Consider the following 26961-nt stretch of genomic DNA (forward strand, 5'->3'; position numbering starts at 1 on the left):
TTGCAGACAAGTCAGAATTCAGTACATGAGCATGTATTAGTATCCCCTTAAAACATAAACCTTATCCTTAACCCTACTTGTCTCCCCAGCTGCTGCCCAACTCTCTCCCTCCTTCTACTTTCCAGCTCACTGAAGGAGATGCTCACTGTCATTTTTCTGATTTTCACTCTTCTCCAGATTGTCACATTCAATTTTCATCTAAATCTTGCACATATTTATTACTTAATGCCTCCAATATGGTCTTTATCATTTATCCAGCAAAAATAGTCATGCAGACTCTCCTTTTTCTGGACCTTCATTACTATTGTATCTTTGTCTCTGGGCGTTATGAATGCTGCCCTGTTCCTGCATTCAGCATCCCGTAGCTAAGATCATCCGAATCGTTTCCTTGACCATTTCCTAGGTCACCACTGAACAAGTTACTTTTTCTGTTGAACTCCTTCCATTGCTTCCATCCTAAACGTTTCTGACTAAAGGTGTTTATTTTTGCTTCCCAGGCAAATTAGATCTCTGCCCATATTGTCATCACCACCTGCTCTCACCTCGAATGAGGACATGATGCAGTTTCAGTGCTCCCTTTGCTAGGCTTTCAAATGAGCATTTTCATCCTTTCTCTCACATTGTACTGAATGCATCCACAGTTGCTTCAAAATCCTCCTCAAAACTCTGTGTTACGGGATTTAAAAAAACAACTTGAGAGCAGTTAGGTTGCCAGTGTGCTGAGACAAATGACTGTTGCCTTCCTTCCTACTACTCCTTATCTGTTTCTGGGCTTGGTTGTTATTGTTACCCCCCAGCTGTAAGCTCCCTGGTGCAACAACTCATTTCTCTTAAATGTTTGAACACTGCCTAGTGCATAGTCCTAATCCCTGGTGTGGGTTTAGTGCAAATAAAATATGACAAGAATTATGGCATATAATGATAAGCGGGGGATTACTGAGTTGAAGTAAGAGCTAGACTATGGCTGGGTATTTGTATACAAACAGCAAAGGTGTTTGCGGTACCTTCCCTTTTGTTTCTTCATTCCCACCTACGAGAGTGGCTTCAGTCTATCAGCCTGGAAGCAATTATTTCATCTGCTGACGCTCCTGCTCATAAATCATGCCAACCAGGCCACCTGTGCCTGGGGGCTAGCCCTTCTTTAAAGCAGACGCAGCGCCGGAGCCGCGGCTGCTCCTGGTGGTGGGCTGAAGCACAGGGTGTCTCGGCTTGGGCAGGTGGCAGCCCAGGCACCCTCGCCCCTTCGTGTGTGTCCCGCGGCAGCCGCTCTCTGAGGGTAGTCTGCGAGACGCTGGTGGTCCCAAGCACATTAGAAAGTAATCTGTGAGATGACAGCAAAAAAACAAACAGACCCAGGCCTTCACAAGTGCCATGTGTGCAAGCGAGTGCACAGATAAAATGGGAGGGAAGGGGGGAAGGGAAAAAGAAATAAAAGAAGATGGACATGGAAAATTTTGCTTTATATATGTGGGCAAATGTGAACAGTTTGCTCAATACAGTGTTTGGCAGTTTTCCAAAAAGTTAAGCTGTTCTTCATCTAGAAAGACTGAAAAACACTGCTCTGAGGAACTAGCTCTAAACCATACATGTGCCTGTTAACTTCCATTTACCAAGTTTTCATGGCAAAGTAAAACTAATCACTTTAAGCTTTATAACCAACATGCAAAAGTGTGTCCTTACCCCTGTGAATCAATGAGACAGTATGAACACAGCCAGGTTATTTACATCGCTTAGCATTTCACAGGGCTTGATCCCCTACTCCAGAAGTCAGTGAGGCTTTCTCTTAGGGTTTTCAAAGAAGAAGGATCGGATTTTGTAAATGATTTTAATTTCCAGTTATAATGAAAAAATATTTTCAAATAGCTACTGTTCACTTACAATGAATCTATGTAAAATACTACAAATTAATGTTGCATTGGGATTTAAAGTTAGAAGTACGAGATAAACAGATCGACACATAAAATTTGCACACAAGGTAATCTCAAACTCCTGTTTAGTTTATCCAAGGAAATGCAAAGCCAGGGTATCACTCAGTCCTTTAGAGTTAATTGACTCTTCAAAGACCAGCACACATTTTATTTCTTAGAAGTTTAACGTAAAAAGAATTTGAAGCACCAGCGTGGCAGTTAAAACTATGTTGATATTTTAGTGAGCTATAAATCAGCAAAATTGTGTGCCTCATTATTTTATATTGAAGTTCAGGCTGAGGAGCAGAAAAAGCTCTCATGTGTCTCATATGACCACGAGTCCAAGATGTTATTCAGTCATGCAATTTTCTGTAGCATGCTTCCCTTTCAAAAGTGCTGATAACTAAATCAAAACAAATGATCTTAAGTACTGGCAAATCTGACATGCTTATGCAGGTTACAGCTGGAATAGATTATATCATCAGCATTTCCAGCAGGTCACCATAAATGGTTGCGAATGATCATTCAGACACCAAGCAATAATGACTGACTAATTTTCTAAATGCTGAATGATCATACACAGATACCAAGCAACAAGGACTGACTAATTTTCTAAATGCTTAATGGTTGTCTTCTCTTAGCTAAGTCTTCTCTTAGCTCCAGATATACAATAGTCAGTCCTCACAGTAGGCCTTTTAAATGACAAATTTTAGGCCTTATGCTACTTTCTCCATGGTCAAAAGACCCAGTGTTATGACTATCATAATGAAGACTGTATGAGAGCAGCAAAATTCATGTTACAAAGGTCTGGCTGCTTTCCATTTTATTCTCTCACACAGCACTTTCCATTCTGTTTTTCCCTCCTTACATTGAAAAGTTGCTTAAATCAGCACTAGCTCCATATGAGTAGCATGAAGGATCTGCGTCAACACAAAATGCTTTTGTTAATCCTCCGCAGATTGCACGGAGATGGCCTGGAGACAGAGATCAGTTTAGCTGGTAACTGAAGAGAATGCATCTCTCACTTAACAGTGTCCAGAAGAGTAAACAGTAAGGCTTTCATTGCTCTAGGCAACTTCTGCTCGTATGTAAACATCTCATTTTGCTGATTCCCTAATTCGCTTACTAGTCCTTAGATTGCCAAAGTCAGACAGTCTTAAAACTTCTAATAAAAAGCAGAAGCCCTTGCAGTCAGCTAAGTGGAAGTTTCAGCTTGTAACAGTCTCAACTCAATTTTAATTTGTCCTTTGGAAAGCAAGAAAACATTTCTCAGCTGATTTTGTGGAGGATGGCTCTTGGTCAAATACCTCAACAGCAACTTCAGGTGAAAAGAATGCAAAGATGACTTGAACATTTGTAATGAAGCCTGACAGTACTGCAAGGCTCTTTTTTTACACCTCTCCAGTGTGCTGGTGTGACTGCAAAGGCTTGAGTCTGCAGCTATGAGAGAATTAAAGTTTTCAGCTCAGATTTTTCATCTCAATTTTTCATAATTCAGAGATAGGCTTAGAAGTGAAGTGTGCTTAAATGAAGCCAGTGCAGGCAGACTTTCAAGGGTGCCGTGCTCTGTAGAGTCCTGGTAAGCTTATTAGATAGTCAGAATCACTCCTCAGAAGCTAGATATCTGGGAGCCAAGTTTTACTGGATGGTGTGTTTATCTTCTGGAATTGCTAAAAACTCACTTTTAACAACAGTACCTTTCACAGCCAGTTGACTTTCTATCTAACAATAGATTAAAAAGACAGTGTTGGCAGAATCATTCCCTTAAGTCAAAGGATTAAAATAATTCCATCAAATAAAGGACCACATATTCAAACCTGGATCAGCTGCTCCATAATAACAGAGGCCAACAACTGGGCTACTGTACCAAAATATCACTGTCCTTAAAAGCTTACGAGAAGCATTTTCTGAGTGTGGCTTCTTTAAATTAAAACACTGTGCATTTTCTCAAGCAATTTCTGTCATTCTGTTAAGTCACCACATGATACTGTAGGCTGTTTTGAGTTTGAGACTGTCTGTAGTTTGACCACCTTTAGACAAACTGTTGGGGAAAAAAGCAGGAAGAAAAGTTTATAAGATCACATCAGTCAATGCTTGGAAAGGCTGATGCTCAAGACAATATGAAGCTCTGCTCAGTATTTCAATAGCAGTATGTAAGTCCATTTAGAGGCAGGGACAAGACACAGCTTGGTTATATAGTTTGCTATCTACAAAATTAATCAATGTTTTTATAGTCCTACCTGCTATAATCAAAGAAGGGAGCAGGATAAAAATAATTAAATAAATCTTAACTTTCATGAGAAGTCTTAACTTTGGCATTCCTAATTATGTGTCATAGTTCAAAATAAATTATGGATCGAATATAGGAATTAGGTTAAAATTAGGTTAAAGGGTGTGCCAAAGATTCAATTACGTAAAAATAACAGTCCTTTCCTAGCCTTAAGATCAATGAGCATTTACAAAAGTGATCCTATTTGTCTGTCTAGGAACAAGTGCTTTTTATCCACAGGTATTATTCCTTTTGCTGATGATAAAAAGGCAGTTCTGTTCCCTATATATTAGTGTTAAATGGTGATATACGTGAAAAAGGAAACCGAGTCTCATACCAAATTATTTTCCTCTGATATGTCCTGGGAATAGTGGCAACCCAGAACACTTTCTATTTTCATTTTCCTTCACCAGTCCTTAACAGGAAATCTCTGCTGTGCTGTCCTGGCCACTTCTCTTACTACAGGTATTCATGTCTTTATCTTTTCTAATGAAGACTAGAAATGCATCCTTCCTAGAAACTGCTCTTGGGGCTGCACAAACCTGACTTCAAAGCAGAATGAGTAAGCTTTCTAAAGGAATTTACTTAAGCAATTCATTCTCAGGGAAAATGCAGTATTAGAGAACCTGAACTCCGGGTGTCTCAGCTGTTTGCATGTTGGGCTGAAACCTACAGGCAGTTGGTAATTACAGTTGTCATGATATTAAAAACTACACTGTGACATTATCAGGATTCGTAGTATAGATTTCTTGTGCCATATGTTTTAACTTCAGATTAAATTGGATTCTAGTAATGTAAATAAAGTCAAAAAATGTCCCATGTTCATCTGTATTCATTTATTTTTTCCAAATAAAGACCATGTTTCCATTTGAACAACAATTATCACTAGGGTTTCAAAAACAGAGTGGCCACCAGAGATCTATTTATGATAGGGATGAATGAAGCAGTATACCCATCTGAAAAATCTGCAAATAAAGGTATCATGTGGAACCGGCAGTGTCTCAGATACTGGGATAAGTCATAGCCTTATCCAACTGTGGCTCTACTTTTCTATATTTTGGCTGACATGGGGATTTTTCTGAGGTTGTAAAACGTAAACAGATGAGAAATAAAATTACTGCAACATCCTGAGGGAAGAGACTCTTTGACAGAGAAGAGGAGACACTAATGCACAGAGGCAGAAGACTGACTAAATGATGGAGTGGATGAAGTTCTGCATGTAGCGACTGAACAGCTTATACTGCTTCACAGCTTCTACTGTTTCACTCCAAGACCTGGCATGGTACCCTAAGGATTCAATTTGGTTTTTATCCTGGATCCCTGTTTTCTATTTTTGCTGTTGCTTTTGTGGGCATTATTTCTTTCCACGGTCAGATGAATCACAAGATTAGTTAGTGGCAGATCTAAATCTTTTGTTGAATACTCTATGGAGCCTTGGATTTTCAGAGAGCAGTTAAAAAGCATTCCAGTGAGTTGTACTTTTTAAAACGGAGATAGGAGCAAAATCTTTGCTGGTCAGCCAAAAATCCAACATTGTGTTTCTCTTCCATACTTCCCTGTGCTGTGTGGCTTTCACTTTTAATTAATCCAGTCTGTTTGGTTTCTGTCAGAAGTCTATAAGCTTCTCTGTTAATTTGCAGATGAATCCCCTACTGAGTTATAATTATAATCATCATTGTGATCCTTCTTGTGATGACAAAGGAGATAGGATTTTGGCATCAGCATAATCTGACATCAGTAATTTCATAAATGTTGGAAGGAGTTCTTCTTTTCTTTTAAGTATTTTATAAATACCTTCAAAATTACAAAAACATTGCAATGATTAAACAAGTGATTGATAGGTCAGTGTTTACATTAAATTATCCCCATCACAGTTGCTTTATGGGTGGTATATGCATAGCAGGCAATTACCATTTTCTTTACATTACAGGTACTGTAGCTGTAGTTCTTATATCCAAGCAGGAATTTGTCAGGAAGAATGAGCCTTTTCAGTTTTCACCACTTCATTGTGTGTGAGCTGCAGATATCATCTGAAACAACTGGGATCCATTTCAGAAGACTAAAGCTGAACATGGCTTGAATACTTCCCCTCTTCCCTCTGTAGTTGGCATTTTATGTTAATCAAAGCAAATCTAATGAACTGAGTTACAAATCAAGTCTGCTTATCTACCTAGGAGCACTAGAGTATCTCTGCGAGATCAGAGCCAGTCCCTCTTCTGGTTTTATTAACATCCCTTGGTGCTAGAGAAAGGATTTTTCTCCCATTAGGAGCTAACTTGGGGCTTGCAGCCTTCACTAGTCCTAATTCTGGATTCTCAGATATTCCCCCTGTAAAACACAGTATCACCAGGCAAATTGATATGTAGAGGGTGCTGTTACAGAAGGAGGGAACTTACTACCGCAGAATCAAATGCCATCCTTTATTCTTCATTAAAATTAAGATTTTATCATGCCGTCACCACCATGTTATGAAATGCTTATGGGTAAATAAAATAGTTATTGAATCATAGAATCACGGAGATTGGAAGGGACCTTTGGAGACTGCCTAGTCCAAACCCTCTCTCGAAGCAGGGTCAACTACAGCAGGTTGCTCAGGACCATGTCCTATCGGGGTTTGAATATCTCCAGAAGGGACACCCCACAGCCTTTCAGGGCAACCTGTTCCAGTGTCTGACCAACCACAGAGTAAAAAAAAATTCTTAAGTTTAAGCTGAACTTCCTGTATTTCAGTCTGTGCCCACTGGCTTCTCATTTTCTAGCACAGAGAAGTATAATCACAGAATCACAGAATCACAGAATCACAGAATCACTGAGGTTGGAAGGGACCTCTGGAGATCATCTAGTCCAACCCCCCTGCTCCACCAGGGTCACCTAGAGCACATTGCACAGGATTGCATCCAGGCGCATTTTGAATATCTCCAGAGAAGGAGACTCCACCACCTCTCGGGGCAACCTGTTCCAGTGCTCTGTCACCCTCACAGTGAAAAAGTTTTTCCTCATGTTAAGATGGAAGTGTCTGTGTTTCAGTTTGTGCCCATTGCCTCGCGTCCTGTCGCTCGGCACCACTGAAAAGAGTCTGGCCCCATCCTCTCGACACCCTCCCTTCAGATACTTATACACATTGATAAGATCTCCTCTCAGCCTTCTCTTCTCCAAGCTAAACAGGCCAAGCTCTCTCAGCCTTTCCTCATAAGAGAGATGCTCCAGTCCCCTAATCATCTTTGTGGCCCTTCGCTGCACTTGCTCCAGTAGTGCCACATCCCTCTTGTACTGGGGAGCCCAGAACTGGACGCAGTACTCCAGATGTGGCCTCACCAGGGCTGAGTAGAGGGGGAGAATCACTTCCCTCGACCTGCTGGCAACACTCTTCCTGATGCACCCCAGCATACCATTGGCCTTCTTGGCCACAAGGGCACATTGCTGCCTCATACTTAACTTGGTGTCCACCAGCACTCCCAGGTCCTTCTCAGCAGAGCTGCTTTCCAGCAGGTCAACCCCCAACCTGTACTGCTGCATGGGGTTATTCCTCCCCAGGTGCAGGACCCTGCACTTCCCTTTGTTGAATTTCATGAGGTTCCTCTCTGCCCACCTCTCCAGCCTGTCCAAGTCTCTCTGAATGGCAGCACAGCCCTCTGGCGTATCGGCCACTCCTCCCAGTTTTGTATCGTCAGCAAACTTGCTGAGTGTGCACTCTGTGCCTTCATCCAGGTCATTGATGAAGAAGTTGAACAAGACTGGACCCAGTACTGACCCCTGGGGGAATCAAAGAAATTTTGCCTATTGTTAGCGTTTCTTAAGATGTAGCTATATTCAAACATTATATTGCATCTCTAGTCTGGAAAGTAACTGCACAGATGTAGCAGAGAGGGTGATGGATAGATTTCCCTAAATATCAATACTGTTCCCAGTGTTCACCATAGGCTTCTCCAAAGACTTCATCCTTTGATCTTCTAAACACATGTTGGCCCTTAGCAACCAAAGTCCCATAGCCTACAGCTAAAAAAAATGCACTAAATGGCTCCCGCTCCAAAGCCCATCCCCACGCAGGCAGAAGCATTTAATCTTTAAGAAGTGTTTTGTGAGCGGGAAACGCGCGCCTGCTGTAGGCCTGGCTGCAGCTACCAGGACGGGAACCAAGGAGATACCTGCATTAACCCCTAGCAAGGCCTAAAACGTGGTAACTTACACTTGCTATTAAGCTGGCAAGAAAGAAGGCAGGCTCCTGCCCCCGGCATCCTCGAAAACGAAATGACCCTTTCCTGCACAGTGCTGAATCAGAAACAGCCGGTGCAAAACAGTTCTGTCTGAAACTGTTCAAACAGCACTAATTAACATGGTGACTTTAACTGCAATAGGGAATAGAAGCACTTTGCTGAAAGAAATGATTTTCAAGGACAGAATAAGAGTATAAAAATATGTTTGAATCAAGGGAAACAAAGCAAAATATAGCGATTTATGGCTCTTGGAACAATAATATTGGTGGGCTATTCCACCTCTAAAAGATGTGCAAAAAGATTCAGTACACAGTGTTTACACACAACCAAGGGTGCTTCTTTTTCTGAAAATATACAAATTCAGCAAAAGCAAACTCCTAGCACAGGCTGCAGAACACATCTGGGTCAATGTCTCTGTACTGATCTTTTGGGAGAGGAGGAAGTAGAACGTGATAAGAGTGAAAGGTTTATTCTGATTTCTTCAATAATATTTTCATTTTGGAACTTTTTTTCCAATTTGAGTCATTAAACTTACTGACAATTGAAAACCTACCAAATTCTTATATTTAAGATTTTTTGGATTGCTGACAAATTAAAAAAAATATTAAAAAATCAGTTATTCAACATAAAATGCAGTCATCACAAACTATTTGCATTACAGTAGATACAACTGGTCTCACTTTGCAGTTGCCATGGGCAGCAAAACATTAGGGGCAAAATCTTTAGCGGCTCTTTATTGTGTGAGTGACTTGAGCTTGTGAGAGACCTACATCTTCTGGTTTGCCTAAGGCATCAAAATACCCTAGAGCCAACATTCAGCACAACCAGAATGTAATTACAGCCTGGAAGCACACGATCTGGCACTCATATTAATAGTCAGAGGCTGAAAACAAGTATTGCTCTCAATTTTTTCTGGAAAGAGCAAACAGGAATCTAGGACAAAGAATATCAGTTTACACATTTTCATTATTAGAAAATATAGACAAAGTACAGAAAAAGTAGAAAAATCTCGCAAGGTTTAGACGCATTCATATCACATAGCAGCACCTGTAAAAATGGGTTTTAACACTATTCTTGCTTTTCATCTTGCCAAGAATGAGCTTGAAGAAAAAGTCAGGCTCTAACCACTCCAGGATTTGGGGAAATACTGAAGCTGAAATTTAATAATAATCTGATAGATTTTAGTTGGAAATTATAAAATGAAAAAATACTTCAATATTTTTCCCCTCCTTCTCTTATCTCTTTTCTTATGTATTTCCAAAAATTTTCAGCATGCTTCTTCAGAAAAAAGCATGTAGTGATTCACTAGAAATAGTAGTAAGAAAAATACACCTAAGTGTCACCAGGGGGAGCTTTAATGCCAAAAATCCCATTGACATTTTTTAAAAACTATTCAGCTTTACTAGTGACAGCGAGGAGATTGAAAAGAATGCTGAATTTACATAATTTCTCCTCATCCTAGAAAGCAAAAAAAATGTTACCTGGCTTTGGACAGGAAGACTAGTTTTTTGGGTAATACGTTATTTTGGGACACCGTCAACCACTTGCTCTGCAGAACCCCATTCGTTCAGGCTCTCTCTTATAGTGGTGTTTTCTAGGGCTAAAGCATTTTAATTGCCTCCAGCTCATCCCCCTTCGACTGTCCTCATCCTCCTGCCCATGATATCTCAGACAGGACACTGTTACAGCTGAAGCCGAGCAGAAGCGCATAGGCTTCGTACACTTTACTAGCTGCACTCCAGGTTAGAGAGGCAAATCTGGTGTTTTCTATCCCTGTCGCTTGGGAAGGCACGGTTGCATCCCGCAAACCTGCATCGTGTCCTAGAGTCCACTAAGCATACATTCACATATACTTCTTGCTGTGTGCACAACATGCAATGAAGGTGCATTTTAGGCTGAGATGACATATAACAAATACTTCAGTTTTTTTTTTTTCTGTTTCTGAGTGGTCATCAGATCCCACAATTCCTTTAAATGTATTCTTAAAGAAATTATTCTGTTGATTGCTCAGAGCCTGCTGATGGTCCTCACTGGTTATAAAAGCCACATGGAATAACATTGGTTCATGGGTTGGATGGGAGTTGAAAATACTGAAAAATGCTTTAACTGATTCAAGAAAAATTAGCAGCTAACCTAGATTAGAGTTTTTTAAACAACTTCCTTCTGGCCCATGCACCTCACAGAAAAATGAATCCCTTTTCAGATCCACATGCTCGCTGCAGTATTTCCTGTGTTTTTCTGGTCACATTCACACGCATAATTGCATGCAAGTTTTCAGTCCTAGCTCTGGTCCTAAAAGGATGTGGTTGAAATCTTCAGTCTGCTCATGTACTTGTCTCAGTGCCAAGGTTCTGGTGGATGGTTTTGGGAACTCTGTGTTCCTGCGAAACTGGGCAATGTCGCATCCCAAGGGGTGAAGGAAGGGAGAAATTAGGAAGGGGAGGAGAGCCACATGGACGTCTTTAGAAAATTTTTGCTCTTCAATAAATTCAGACTAACAGTCATCCACTACAAAAGGAACAAAACTCAAGTCAGAAAACCAGATAACACCCCCACCACAGGAAACCCAACACACATGGTCCCCAAGAATCAGAAGCAAGTTTCCTCTTTTGGTCTAACGCAAGAAACAAGGACGACATTGTACAGGGATAAAGATATCACAAAGCCGACACACTACTTGGACATTTACTCAGGTCAGAGTGAAACCAGATGGTAGAAAGCAAAATAAATGATCTTAAACTGCTATCCCTGAAAGAGCAGCCCATGGGCAGGAGCCACTCTTTAGGATCCTGCACAGGTGGCTCCAGGTCTGCAGGGGAAACCTATCGCTGTGCCTTCTCGCCGTGCTCTTGTGGCTAAATAGTGAAAAACACTTTTTAAAGCCTTCTACAAAATCACTGCATTTTTCAAAACTCCCGGCTCTGACCCCAGTAGGAGTAAATGCAGGTGGTGGGAGCTCTGTTGACTGGCCTGCAAGCCTGCTTCTACTTATTCACATTCATAAGGGAAAGTAGTCGACAAAGTCCTGACTGAAAGGTCAGAGGATGATTCTGCTGTATCAGTCACTGCAGGCTTGTGCTCAGTGCACAGCAATGTCATTCATCCTATACAAAGTTCAATATCATTGGTTATTACTGCAATTTTTTGTGCTGTCTTTTGACAGCTTTACTTTTAGGGGTAGAGATTTTTATAAATGAAATCCAACTACTTATACAGGAGCCATTAACAGACATGGAGGAACTGTGGCAATATGCAGTTAGAAACAACACAAGGAAGGATTTTCATTTAGGGTTATACTAAATGAGATGTGAGCTCCCATGCTATGGAGAATCCTACTTAGAGACGCATCTCTGTATCCATACCTCTATACTTGTCCTCTACCTATACCTGTATACCTAAGGTTTCCATATCTTTATACACTTCACATGTCTGTGCAATACTGCATCTTCTGTCCAGCTTTGGAGAAGCCAACGGTAAGTCAAACACTGCACAGGAGTACTAATGGGAGCAGGTAAAGCCTGCAGACCCTGCACCCCTCTAGTCCAGGCCTTTATTTGGTCCTCTGGCTTGGGAACAAATTCAGAATTTTCAATGCTTGAGAAGAACAAAGGGGCAATTATTTATTATAATAGGACTCACTGGAGTCAGTATTTGTCATGTGACTTGGCTGTTAACCTTCAACCTAGAATATACAACTGAAGCCAGGAAATAAAATTTAATACCCTGCCAAATGACTGGCTTCACAAGAATGTTACATCTTCTTATACAGAAATATTATCTTTTCTTCAAAAGCTATTTCAATTCGGAGCACAACACTGCCAAAATCTTTGGAATTTCACTATAAATATATCTTATGACATAAAGTAACCAGAACAACACATGTTGCCCTTCCTGGGCTTTCTACTTTGTATTTTAAAATAAGTGCAGAGTCTCCCACACTCTCTTTCTATAATATTTTATGTTGTTATCTCTGAAGCGGTTGACTTTTTAATGTTGTCTGTTACTGCTTAGAGGCAAAAAATAATACTACCATGTTTACACTGCTTAATATTAAGTATTAAAATGCTCAGTAATATTACTTTCAAGTCATAAATGTTGTTTCACAGAGAAACATTGTAAGATTATCCTTTTATCATAAAAGTAAAGTTATACCCTTAAAAAAAGGCCAATTTAACAATCATTGCTTGGAAAATAGAAAGAACTATCAGATATGTGGATCTTATGCTGAACTGAATGAAGTCAGGGGAAATATTCCCCTAGCCTTCAGTCTGTAGAGAATCAAGTCCTTAAACCACACATGGAAAGTTAGGGACTGGTATTAATGCTCTGTGCAATCTTTTCTCTTTCACATGCCAGGTAATAGTGGCAGATGACAAGTTATAACACAAACATCCCAGTTTTGTTGTACAGCAGATGTCAAGCTTAATCTCCACTGAACACCTCGGTCTCTCTAAAGGTAATGTGGTATTTACTGCAGCCAAGGCCAGAGCCATTTTGAAGCAGAAGCCGCCAGCTGTGTGAAATGAAATGTATTCAAGGCTGCCAACAGTAAGAAATTAAATACAGACTACAGCAGCGTCTGCCAGCTTTTGGGGCAGTAGCAGAATGGTGGCAGCCAATTGAACTTGAGATGGCAGCAATCTAATGTATCCCGTTCACCAAGTCAGTGAGTCAGTAATTAATTTAACTCAAAATATTTTTTTAATTGTATCTACTGTCATCATACTCCCATACAAGTCTGAGAAAGGAGAGAGAAGGGTAGAGAGAGTCAGAAAAAGAGAACAAGCACTGGAAGGTAGCATCTTGAAAAAAGAATAATATACAGGCATATTCTGTCTCTTCTTACAACAGCATATATAGGAACTTCATGAAGATAAGCTCTATAACTCGTTCCAATACATCAGAAGCAACATAGCCAGGAAATTTGCTCAAGTCCATACTGTATTAAGTGGTGTGGTTGCATCGAGGTGGATTCTGGCTAAGTTGCAGGTAAGAATGGTGTACAAATGAAAAGAAGAACTGGTTTTGAAACCAAAGCTGCACCAGTCTTTGGTGACTTGGCTAGGCAAAAGAAAAAATGTAATGATAAATATTGCAACATGAATTTTTCTTTCTTAGTGCTTCAGGAAATCCTGGCAGCAGTGGAATTTCTACCTGTGAAACCAAAGGCATTGATGGTGCTGAGCCACATCAAAACAGATGAGCAAAACAGAGTAAGGCACAGGAATAATGGGGCAGAGCTTTTCCATCTTCTGTTATCCAAGAAGCAGTGTATTGAGGTGGGCCTTCTATCTAAAAATGGACCAAAGAATGAGTATCAACAAGCTAAAGAAAAGATATGCTACAGGAACAGAGAGCTTTGCCGTGACCCCAGCTCTGCTGAGGAATTAGAGAACTAGTCCTTGTCCCTGGGGACAATTGCAGCTACGGGACTGTGCGTGCTTTAGTGGAGCAGCTGTAGCCATCTGCCCAGCAATTATCTCAGCCCTTTAGTCCTCTGGCAAAGCAAAAGGTCTGGAATGCATGTGCAGGGCTGAGGGGACAACTGAAAACCATTTCCTTCTCCTGTTCAACTCCATGGCTCATGTGCAGCACAGTCATGTTAATAAAAATGGTAGGTATTTTGTCATCATTGCAGAGATGGGGAAAATGCAATAACCCGGGCCAAAGTGACTCACCCTCCTTAGAAAAGTATATGAAGAGCACCAGTCTGTAAAGTCTGACAAACCTAGGCTTGACATTCAGGAAACCATATAGGATGAGCTATATTATGGCTAGCGTGTCTTTGGCTTTCTCACCTCCTCTTTCTTCTGCTCCACAGAACTATATTTAAACCAGTATATGAAGCATAATTATGCAAAAAGACATAATGTTTTTCTTTGTGGTATAATACGATGTTTCTTGCTATTATCCTGATGTATTTAGCCAATGCTAGAAGCTGTTCACAGAGAGTTTGCTAGTATAAGAAGGCAGCACATAAAATGATGCTGGTTTCTGTAGTCACTGCCTAAGACCTACAAATGTCATTCCTCTGCTGCTCGAAGTGAGTTTAGCCTGAGATTTTTGTTCCATGAGGCTTCTCGTGGGGTCTGAATGCAGCGCTTACCACACTGACAATAATCCCGTATGTCTCCAGACTCTATCTGTGTTCCTTGTTAACCTTCAGTCACAAAGTAATGAGATGCATCAGACATCATCAAGCTGGCCTAAGGGGTTACAAATTTGGATCAGGGCCACATACTGTACTAATTGCTTCTAATAAATTACATATTTCAGGAGGGACATCATGATTTTAATCATTTATTCTGCATGTTGTTTCCTTTGGAGAGAAGAACAAGCACACACTAAACAAGCCCAGCATCTGAAATTCATGGCTGAAGCTAGAAAGAGCTCATTTAATATCAACCATCATTGTAAATACTAGAATTATGCATGTATCAAATCCCTGGGTATGAACACTTTGGGAACAGCCAGTGAGTCCTGTTTGTTTTAATGAGGCAAACCAAAATAATGTCTCTCCATGTCCCTTAGATTTATAACAACCCAGATTTAATCCCATTTCAAATGTTGTAGCTAGGGCCTAGCTCAAAAAAAGTCATTGTTTCTATGCAAAGAAAAATACATTAAGAGGGGAATTTAAAGGACGTATTCTCCCAAAAGGCTTCAGTGTGACTATCAGAACTTTTATTACTTTGAATCTGAGCAGACATACAACTCAGAGAGGGAAAAACAGAATCAAATGCACCTTTCACCTCTGCGGGGAAAAACTTTAATTATGATTTGATGACAGCTAATTGCAAAGGTGGTTCAGTGAACACAGAAAGCTACATGAGCTTTCTTTAAAGCCCACTGAAATTAGTAGGAATCATTATGCTGATCTCAATAGCCTTTTGCATGATGAACCAGGAGGAGCGAAGGTTTCCTATTCCCCTGACCTCAAGCACACCCACACCAGCGGACTCACTGCTAATGAAATCCTCAAAGCCCTTTGGAACGCACGCTTCCTTCAGAATGGGAGACCTTGGGGGGATTTAAATAGCTGCTAGTATTAATAGCAACAGCTGCTAGATAATGTGGAGACTTGTGAGCTCTAGGGAGAAATACAGGTTTGTGAACAACTCAGGCGCTGTCTCGTGTTTGTCTTTGAAAACCCTGTTTCCTGTTACTTTAGTCTGTGTTTCCTTTCAAGGATGAGTTGGTATATCAAAAAAACCTGATTATCTAGGTAAAAGGAAGCCTGTTTTGATGCAAAGTGTGGCTTGGGGATGGGAAGTTGCAGTTGTAGCTCTGAGATTCAAAAGTGCTCTTTTAATTTTTGGGTGGCAATGAGATGCTAAGGAAGCACCATTACCTGGGTAAGCGCAATCCGCTCGCAGCCTTGGCAGTCGGCAGTCCCTTCCGCTCGGCCGTCTCCACACGGGAGGGCGATCGCCCCGTTTTACGCTGCTCTGAGGAGTGCAATGGGGGAAGGGGCAAGAATCCAGCGAGGCTTCAAAGGGCAGCCTCTCTTTTAACCCACAGACCAGAATAATGAAGATATCTTTAAGGCTGCTGTTTATGGATGGATGAACATTCTTGCTAAAACACCTGCACTTCTACTTCAATATGTTGGAAAAGGACCAAAGGATTTCACTTGATTTTTTCCTACAAAAATGGAAGCAGATAGGAGAGAGAGGCCTCAAGCAATGAGAACTGACTGAAAAAGATTGCACTAGGTAAAACTAGCGAGCCATCTAATTGAGAACCCTTCCTCTGGTTGTTTTCATGGTATTCTTTGTAGGGAGGTACAAACAAACCTCTGCACATGAAGAAGGAGAACTTGAAATGAAAGGAGAAGATGAGGGGGATTCAAGCTTAGCACATAAGTGTGTTAGAAGTTAGAGAAGGACGAGAATTTGAAATTCAGACAGAAAAGCCGAAGAGTAAGGGAAAAAGGAAGGGAAACAATCAAGGGAGATAGAGCTGATGAATTCATAGAACAAAAGAAAAATTAATAGATTTTCAAGCACATGGAACAAACTTTTCATTGATGTAAACCAGTGTAAGCTTATTAAAGGCAAAGGGATACATTGGCTTACATCAGTTGAAAGTTTAGTCTATTACATTTGAGTGGACCTGAAATACAGAAAGCAATTTCAGCATTCCTAACTTTCAGTACTTCTTTAGTTATAATAACTATCCGGAGTTAAGAGGTATCAAAATACTGAAAAACAATTTGACAAGAGGTTAACCATAAAATACTGAAAATATTATGGATTAATGTGATGCAGTCTTCAGACTCTGAATTTACCAATTTTGCATACTATGGTAACAGCATGGAATTAGCAAACATTAGTGCAGCAGGTTTAGCAAAAGAAATATTTTCAAAAAAAAAAAAAACGAAAACCTCTTTGACATCCATTAGGCATGGTAATATAATACTAACAAGAACACTGTGCTGCACTGTTATCTGGTTTGCTGTCTGATTTGCTCTGCAGATTACCACTTAAATCAATAGCTCTCACATTGATTTTTCCAGCATGCTGTATTCCAGTAAAAAGAACAATGCGCTGAGATGAGTCAGCTATTTGCTCCGTCTGTAGGGACTCTGATGCATTTTCATTTAGGAAAATAAACGCAGGAGCCAAAGCACCACAAATATATACAGACGGGAACCTGTCTGCTGCACCATAACATGACACTGGCTCTGCAGGAACATCAGCTTGCTACACCTAGGTGCAACAACCTACAGACCCTGGCTGAGACAGTACAACCATTGCAAGGATGGGCTTTGGGAGCAATGTGAGACAAGTAATAACCCTGTCTTTGAATTTAGTGACTGCCGTGGTGGAAGGGGAAAATATGCCCACATTTTACTAAGAAGCTGATCTCCATATATTTACACGGACATGTGGAACTTCAGCACTCCTGCATTTTAATTTATTTCATATATTTTCGTGTATTCACATATTTCAAGTAACGTGTATTATAGTCCTGATACTGTATTACCAAGTGATCATGACTGTTATCTGATTTAGCTCACTCCTTTTAACCACGTCAATAATTTCTTATTTTGTTTGCAATCACAAAATGCAGCTTAATTCACTCTTGTTTTCTCTCTCTCTTGATTAACCTAAATGTCTACTGAGTTCATGAAACTGGCAATCTTTTTCTCTCATACAATTTGGTAATCATTTCAAGGAACTTGCAGCAAAAATGTTTTCAATTAAAGAAAAAATAATCTCAAGAACTACTTTGAGTTTTTGAGTCACAAGACGTGCGGCATGAACGTCCCCCACAGTTTCTCCTGAAGACCTCGCGGTTGCTGCCGGGAAGCAGAGCTGACGCTCGGCGACAGCTTCTCTTTCCTCCAGTGCCCCGTGCTTGGCTGCTGCTCAGGGCTCCTGGCTCTGCTCTCACGTGTGAGCTTGGGTTATATCTGGGAACTTGGATTTTATAGCAATTAAAAACTACTAAAATGCCAAAGCAATATAACAAATGGAAATGTTTGTTGCTCTTTTCCACCAGGAGTTCTGTTTCAAGGCTTGGGGACAGGAACTGAGATTTATTATCTCATCTTTGAATGTAAGATGATGGATATATTCTATCCCATCATCCATTAATAATAGCCTTAGAGGTTGTGGAGCAGCCATAGAGGACGTGGAATAGAGAATGTTCAGCATCCAAAATCTCATTCTTTACTCTGTATTGAAGACCATTTTCTGAGAATACTGAAGGAGAAGCTTAGCCTGCAGGAAATTATCATATGCAAAGCTCTGGGAATATTTTGTAATTATGAATCCTGTTATTCTGAAAATATTGCTAAATATTGCTATCTTCAACAGCTAGAAAACTTCAGTTATTTAAACCATTACAGGACTTTTACAAAATTCTGCATTTTACAGTAGTGCTTTCATAGCACTGGCTATTTCTGATTGCTACATGTTTGCTTCTTAGTCCCTTAGTCTAAGCAAAACAAATTTCATGTTTTCATAACAGCAAAGAGCAAGGAATGGCAAATTTTCTATTCTAGGTTGTTTATAAATAGGTAGGATAGTATTTTTGACAGTCACAATATGGTAAATTTGGAGCAATCCAGCCTGTTTACAGGAAGGGTTATCAACTTCCAGGTTCCCACCTGTGTATCTGGGAGTACTACATAGTTTAGGGTGTTAAGGGAAATAGGAGTGGTATTTTGTATAAACTTTGTTCTGTTTACAAGGTATTCCAGATTAGTCATGTGCTATCTTGAATCACATACTTTCCTACTAGAAAGTCCACTCACCGGGAATTAAATTGATGTAGAAATGAACTATCCCAGTTACTTCCTCAGACCTCAACAGGATATTGATGTCAACATCAAGCTGGCTTGGGCCCTTGAGAGCAAAAATACTGCCCCACTTCCACAGAGCTCCTCACTTACATAGTACTGAGTTTATACTTACACAGCAGAATAACACATTAGTGAGATCAGTAGATATTACTGCTACGCGTGCAAAGCTTTTTCCTTTTGCAAACTGTTATAATTGACTATAATAAAATTATTTCTAATATCCAGTAAGTCAGCTTTAGCCCATTTTGATAAACAGATAGAAAGTCTTCCGAGGCACCTGAGTGATGTTTTAAGCATTGCTAAGATGAGTATTAGAGAACTGAAGCTTCAGGATGAGATATGTAGAACTGGTTATTATGGTACCAAACAATAGTGTGGATGTTTCTTGCTACAAATCGGATATTCTACTTTTTTGCCAGGTAATAAATCATGTTTACCAGAAGGAATAGAAATTGAGGGTATTCATTATCTATCTGGAGACATCTGGCAGGACAGACTTCAGTCTGAAAATGATCCCATACTGACAACAAGTGTCAGTCTGAAGCGCAGGTAAATCAGTACAGAGCTTGCTTAATTGCAAATGTGATCAAACCAAACTCTGCTCAGAGTCACTTAAGAAATGAGGCCTAAATGTAGCCATCCTCGTCACAGCTAATACTCCTGCTGCTTTTAGGCTCATTCCGAAAAGCACTTAAGCCCTCTGAAGATTTACGGAGATTTCTCGTTTCCTCTTTTCTTCGCAAAAAAGGCTTTATGCTTCCTATGATCAGATACTCAGCCCACAATTTTGGCCATCCTCCTCCTTGCAGCTGCTTGGAGAGTGAGGCAGAACATACAGGGGTGGTTTAAATAAGAAACAAAAAGTTGTATGGGGCAAACACTGCTAAAACATCCATTCAGGGAATTCTCCTCAAAGTCTGATATAAAATTATCTGTTACCTCAAGCTGATAAAGGCATCAGGAATTTGCAAAAAAGGAGCTTTTTTTCATGCCACTGCTGCAAGACCCTTCCCTGAAGGAGGAAAAGTCATGAGGTTGTCAAGGCAAAGAGATGAACCTGCCCCAGGCTCCGCAGCTGTGCTGCCTGGGGGCCAGCGCGCGGCTGGGCTGCCCCGGCACGTCCGCGTCCTTGGCGGGCAGGCGCGGAGCCGCCGGACAGGTGGGACGGAACAGAACGGGACGGTGCTGGCCCACACCAGGCTGCGCCTGAACTGTACCTTTGATGGCAGGCGGCGTGTACACGCTCTGCTTCCTCTGCTTCGGGGAGGCGCTCTGTGTCTGCAGAGTTAAGAAATACAGAGTAAGACGCAGAGAGAGGTTTCTGTGGATATTTATAGCAGTTATGAGCCCTGTCACACACCTGCTCTCGCAGCGCTAGCCCTGTTCACAGCGCACAGCTTCATCTTGCTTTCAGCTGCTGTTGATCCAACCCAGCCAGCAGCAGACTATTGAATAGCAGCGATGACCCCGACGCGTTGCACAGGTCTAGCAGGGGTATTTCTCCGAGCAGGCTCCCCTGGGGAGGTCTTTCCCTCTTGTTACTTGAAAAAATACACCACGAAGACTTGCTACAATTGCAAATACATATCTCATACTTGAGATCACCTTGGGTGCTTTACAGAATAAATGGCATATCCTTGTATCTGCACTCAGGGGAGTCTTAAAACACACCTTGACCTCTACTGCATGCAAGCAGTTTGGATTGACAGGTTTAGAGCACACTTTGCGTTTGCTCAAAATTCAGAGGGTGCACACACCAATCTGAGAAGTTTTTAGGAAAATGGTACTATATAAATCAGATGGTAGTTCCTGGGCTTCCATCTATACAGGAAAAGCTAAGATTAGACAGAAAAAAATGCATTTTTAATGGACAAGTTTTATAGCTTCCAGGCAAAATAGGCCCAACACTACCGAAGACTATCCTTCACTCTAAAAAATATTGCTAAGTGTAAAACTAAGATAGCCTATGCTTTTAACGCTCTATGTAACTGATTCTCATATGGAAAATAAATATTTACAAATATTAAAAGATTGTAAGATTTATTTTAATTGATATTCCAAGTAAATATGGTGTAATGAATTATTCTGTGTATAAGTAAGGTAATACTGAAATACTTAATACATAAATTTTTACATAAATAAATTGAAAATCCCTTTCCCTCCTTTTTCTAATGTATTATATTACTCCTAAAATACTAATTTCAGCAACCAATCACTCAGCCTTTCACTGGGCCTGATTTAAATGATATCTTTGGAGAGTTAAATTTCTTATGACCCCAAAATCACATCTACACAACAAAAGATGAATTATTCTAAAATAATAGTAGCATAACTGCTTACATATAATCGTAGTATAATTATACAAGAATATAGTTAGCAAAAAGCTAACTGGAATATATTCCAGTACTAAAGCAGCACAACTTTCCCAGAATGAAAGCAGTTAAATTGGTGTCTATATGAATATGGAATATCTTCATATACAAAGAATAATAAAGCTGCATAAGATCTCATGCTGAGCTTTTGACATGGCTAGTCTTTAATGTTATAAACATCATAACACATTCCCAAGAAAAAGGTTCAAAAAGCTGTGCATAGGCAAGCTTTATTTTTTCCCATCTAATCAATTTCTAATTGTATTTGGTCATGATGATGTCATCTTTCCCCAAATATTTGCTAAAAGTGCCTCATATTTTTTCCCCTGAGTACTTTTGTCTGATATATTGTCAGTGAGTTTTAATCAGATCTCTTTCTTCAAGAAACATATGAAATGGTTCTTAAGACAAACACTTTCACACAGATGTAATCATATTGCCTTATCCTATCATAACGGATGGAATGATAACATTTATAAATAAAAGATTGTCTTCTTCTGAAAGAGAAAGCTATTTATAAATGTTGTGTGATAGGTTGTTGATCCTGACCCCAGGAAATCTTTTTATGTCTGTATTTGAATCCAAATTTGAAACAATCAATACTGCCTACTGCTATTTAAAGCTCTGCCCGCTTCTCTAAGCCATCAGTGAAGGAGAAGGTGGGCAGGGCAATGTAGGCGCTAGGCAGAGAGAGATTAGAAAAAGAGACTGGAGAAGCTAACTTTTAACTATTCTGCAGACAGTATCAATCTGATGTCTGCTGTGTGTTTGCCAAACGAGAGGAAAAGAGAAGAGCCTGCAACGGGTTGTAGAGCAACAGTAAGCTGTAGACCAAAGCTTGAATAATGTTGGATGAGGTGACCTCTCAGGGTACCATGATTTGATACGGCAAAAAGGAAACTTGCAGTCCATACCCAAGTTTCAGAGTTCCCTGTAATAGGGATAATGGAGAGCTGGCCTGAATTTTTCAAAAAAGAACCCAGTTTGTGCACAAGTGTGACTTGAAAATGAAGGTCCCTGAAAGGCTGTGTTACTGAAAATGGTGTGACAATGTAAATAAAAACATAAACTGGGATGAATGAGTAAGTTTCAAAGGGTTTTTAACAATAAATGCATTTAAAAATATATTTCACTTACTTCTCCTTGTGAGATGTTTGTTCTCTTCTCTTCTTTTTCTAGAAGAGGAAAAGATATGGATAGAGAAAAGTTAGTACAAACAGTGTTTCTCTCAGTGCTAAGTGTTGCCACTCTGCCCTGAACTCTACAGCGCTGTTGTAAATAAGAAATTACTCTGCTGGTTTACAGCTTTTCTTTCTCTTTTGTGTTTCTTAGAAAACCTGAGGCCTTGCTCTTCATAAGCATTTAGACACCTAACTCCCATTCTGTACTTAATCAATTTGTGGATAAAATGAAATTATTTTTCTAGCGTTGTATTGATGTAATTAATGGTCAGAAAGTGTTAGTCTTCTGATGATGATTTCCCAAATATTTTACAAAGATCATGTAGGATCTTTGATACAAAGTAGTTTGGAGCTCTAAAATTAATTTTGTTACTAAAAATAGTGATATCAAACTCTCATTGTACCAACACCCTGTCTAAAATTTTCCACTTGCAGATAACCATGTGCAATTTCCACTGAGGTCTGACAGATCTGTGAATGTAGATCTGAAGGAAGACCAAGGTCTACTTCATATCACTTCATCTAACTTTTTCTCTAATTCTAAACTGCTTCTGGTGTGATGTGTGTGAGGGAAAGAGCCAGTCGAGGGAGACTGATACCATTTCATATTGTATTCTTTACCACTGTATCTGTGCACCTTGAGAGGCATTAAAATGACTAATACTGTAGGTTAAAAACTATAGATCAAAACAGAGCTGATTACTAAAGCATAGTCCGACAGATACAGAATTAGACAAGACAATCACAAGGCCAGTTCCTGCCATTGAAATTTGTATGAACTTTGGTAGATGACTCACCGCTTCCTTGACTTCCCTACCTGTAAATAAATATAGCAGTACCTATTATACTTTGTAAAACACTTTGGGGTACGAAGACAGGCTGTCTAAATGAGGAATCACTTATATGCTTGTAATTTTTTTTATTAGTTGTACGCAAGAGAGACATTGACTTCAAAAATTCAATATCAGATTTTTTTTAGCTCAAGATCCTGGATTTAGTTTGGAGGCTGAAATTTGAATAAATCTCAAACTTTCATCAGAGTGCAATGCAAAGTTATGTCCCCTCCCCTCCCACAGAATCACAGAATCACAGAATCGCTGAGGTTGGAAGGGACCTCTGGAGATCATCTAGTCCAACCCCCCTGCTCAAGCAGGGTCACCTAGAGCACGTTGCACAGGATCATGTCCAGGCGGGTTTTGAATATCTCCAGAGAAGGAGACTCCACAACCTCTCTGGGCAACCTGTGCCAGTGCTCTGTCACCCTCACAGTGAAAAAGTTTTTCCTCATGTTCAGATGGAAGTGTCTGTGTTTCAGTTTGTGCCCGTTGCCTCGCGTCCTGTCGCTGGGCACCACTGAAAAGAGTCTGGTCCCATCCTCTTGACACCCTCCCTTCAGATACTTGTACACATTGATAAGATTCCTCGCAGCCTTCTCTTCTCTAGGCTAAACAGGCCCAGCTCTCTCAGCCTTTCCTCATAAGAGAGATGCTCCAGTCCCCTAATCATCTTTGTAGCCCTTCGCTGGACTTGCTCCAGTAGTGCCACATCCCTCTTGTACTGGGGAGCCCAGAACTGGACGCAGTACTCCAGATGTGGCCTCCCCAGGGCTGAGTAGAGGGGCAGGATCACCTCCCTCGACCTGCTGGCAACACTCTTCCTGATGCACCCCAGGATACCATTGGCCTTCTTGGCCACAAGGGCACATCGCTGCCTCATGCTTAACTTGGTGTCCACCAGCACTCCCAGGTCCTTCTCCGCAGAGCTGCTTTCCAGCAGGTCAACCCCCAACCTGTACTGGTGCATGGGGTTATTCCTCCCCAGGTGCAGGACCCTGCACTTGCCTTTGTTGAACTTCAGGAGGTTCCTCTCCGCCCACCTCTCCAGCCTGTCCAGGTCTCTCTGAATGGCAGCACAGCCCTCTGGTGAATCAGCCACTCCTCCCAGTTTTGTATCGTCGGCAAACTTGCTGAGGGTGCACTCTGTCCCTTCATCCAGGTCACTGATGAAGAAGTTGAACAAGACTGGACCCACTACTGACCCCTGGGGGACACCGCTAGCTACAGGCCTCCAACTAGACTCTGTGCCACTGATCACAACTCTCTGAGCTCTGCCATTCAGCCAGTTCTCAATCCACCTCACTGTCCACTCATCTAGCCCACACTTCCTGAGTTTGTCTATGAGGATGTTATGGGAGACAGTGTCAAAAGCCTTGCTGAAGTCAAGGTAGACAACATCCACTGTTCTCCCCTCATCTACCCAGCCAGTCATTCCATCATAGAAGGCTATCAGATTGGTTAGGCATGATTTCCCCTTGGTGAAGCCATGCTGACTACTCCTGATCACCTTCTTTTCCTCCACATGCTTGGAGATGGCCTCCAGGATGAGCTGCTCCATCACCTTTCCAGGGATGCAGGTGAGGCTGACTGGCCTGTAGTTCCCTGGGTCCTCCTTCTTGCCCTTTTTGAAGACTGGGGTGACATTGGCTTTCTTCCAGTCCTCAGGCACCTCTCCTGTCCTCCATGACCTTTCAAAGATGAAAACCCTAAACTTGCCCAGATTTGAAGTATTTTTGGTAAACCCAAGCGGAGGCTTGGGTAAGGAACAAAAACTGACAATCAGCAGCTCTGTCTAGTTTCCGGTTTCACTTCTAAGAATATGCACAACTCTAACACTTTGGGCTTGCGCTTTGAGAGTTCTTAGTGGGGTGACACCAAACCTGTCACAACTGTACCCTTTCCAACCTCTCCTTTCTCCCAGCAGCCGGTATATGACAGGCACCTTTATGAACAGGAATTGGCCTTGTATGGAGTTAGAATAATCATTCATATCCATAAGGCAAACAGTGCCAATGAATAACATCACAAAAATGAGCAAATTTAAGAATGACTTACAAAATCACACAAACAAAACAGTTTTTCAAATCCAGTAAACAGAGAACAGAAATGAGCCTACAGATGCAAGGGAGACAAGCTTGAGGCAGCAGATGTGAAGTGTTTTGAATGAGTTGTGAAAAGAAATGAAAGGTAGAGATGGTTAGAGGTGCAATTTCATCAATGGTACATTGCAATTCCATGCAAGGGATTTTGCTGGAAAAGACTATCACTATACATGCTATTACTATATATGCTAGTACTACAACAGGCTACTTCTGGCATCAGATGATTCCATGCAGAAAATCTCTGAGACAACAAAAATTATGATGAGAATAGAAGGCACAAGGAAAGAAAGAACATTATCAGTTAGCTAATGCAAATCAGACATATCCAGCTAACGGAAGTCAAACAAACCACAGACTTCCCACCCTTAAATCTCTGTAAAATCCATTGATAATAAGAAGTTCAATTTCTTTACTAAACTCTGAACATAAATGCTTCTTGAGAGCGGTCAAAAAATGTTCTGAAACCCAATCACAAATACCAGGCTTGGTTCTCAGGAGAGAATGAAATCCTCAGTTCCTAAATGTCCTTCAGTTCCCATTGACTACTACGGAGCCAGGCTTCCACTCACAAACCATCACATTCACATAGAATGAGAAATTTCCTGTTCATGTTTGTAACTAGGCAATTACATCATGGAGAATGTGAATTCAGTTGTTTAGGTATTTCTCTCCTTTTGAAATGAAATGCAAGCTCTTGGTAGATAACTTCTCCCTACCAATTCCCTCTCTTTGAGGGGAGAGGAGGGAAAGAGGAGATTTTTCAATGACGCTCCATTTTCTTCCCTCACAGAACATAATATTGTTATATTATATTTCAAATCTGAACATATGGCTTTTTTCCAGTTTGACTTATTTTCAGCTGCTCTAATTAGCTGACAGGAAACTAATCTACTGAGTCATTTCTTGGAAGTTTTTTGTGGTTTTGTTTTAAAGTGGTATATTAGAAACTATATGAAGAGCTCAAATCAGATTTGTACAAACCCAAGCTAATGGAATGTAGAGGCATCCAAAAATAAGGTTGGAGCTTTGATTAGAGTTTCTTTACACCTCCGTTGAGGCAAAAGCAGTTGTTGCATTTCTCCTGTGCTGGGTAAATAATATCTGAAGCTAGTGTGACCCTTAGGTCAGGTAAACCGGTCTAGAACCTGGCAAAATAAGGAAGGTTCAGGCTTTAGTCAGTGTTCACAGGAAGGGAAAAGGTCCATGTCACATCCATGAAGGATTCAGTCTAAAGGATATTTCTATCAGTCCAAATATGAAAATAAACACTCTGAAATGAGCCCTTATTTCTTTAAGGACAGTCACTTCCACAAGTACATCTGCCTATACAGAGCTCATTTCAGGATTAGAGCCTTAGGCTTTAGTCTTTACCCAGTGCAAAATTCGCCTTGCTTCCAGGGAAACCCATGAGGTTTCATCCAGCTATATTACTGAAATATGGAGGAAGAAACACCAAGGGATTTGTCTCCTGCAAGCTCTTGTTAGCACGGCTCTTTTGAATGTTTATCTGCGCAGCCACCCAATCGGACTGACATAATACGCTGAGCGACTCCAAAGGCATCATCACACAAATGAGGTCAGAAACCAACCAAGTCCAAGGAAGCTGGTTGCAGCCAGAATGACAACTGCTTGACGCTGATGGCCATTTTTTCCATGGATCTCTGTTACTGTGCAAATGGCATGACCAAGCTGGGAGAAGCCTTATGGTCATTTTAGAATGAGATTAAAATTCATCTGCCTCTCTTCTCCCACCGGGTAATGTTAATGC

The 26961-nt window shown here is 40.7% G+C and overlaps 1 protein-coding gene across 1 annotated transcript in view; it reads right to left on the reverse strand.

The window, feature by feature from the left end:
• The window catches only part of PPP1R1C (protein phosphatase 1 regulatory inhibitor subunit 1C), a 57465-nt gene that overhangs the window by 8856 nt on the left and 21648 nt on the right, over positions 1 to 26961 (reverse strand). Inside the window, exons 3-4 of the mRNA XM_013960551.2 lie at positions 22212 to 22249; positions 19920 to 19980 (exon numbers count right to left, since the gene is read on the reverse strand). Coding sequence (XP_013816005.2) covers positions 19920 to 19980; positions 22212 to 22249 — 99 coding nt within the window. The remainder of the gene's footprint in view (positions 1 to 19919; positions 19981 to 22211; positions 22250 to 26961) is intronic.

The sequence above is a fragment of the Apteryx mantelli genome, chromosome 6 (genome assembly GCF_036417845.1).
Source record: "Apteryx mantelli isolate bAptMan1 chromosome 6, bAptMan1.hap1, whole genome shotgun sequence".
Taxonomy (NCBI): domain Eukaryota; kingdom Metazoa; phylum Chordata; class Aves; order Apterygiformes; family Apterygidae; genus Apteryx; species Apteryx mantelli.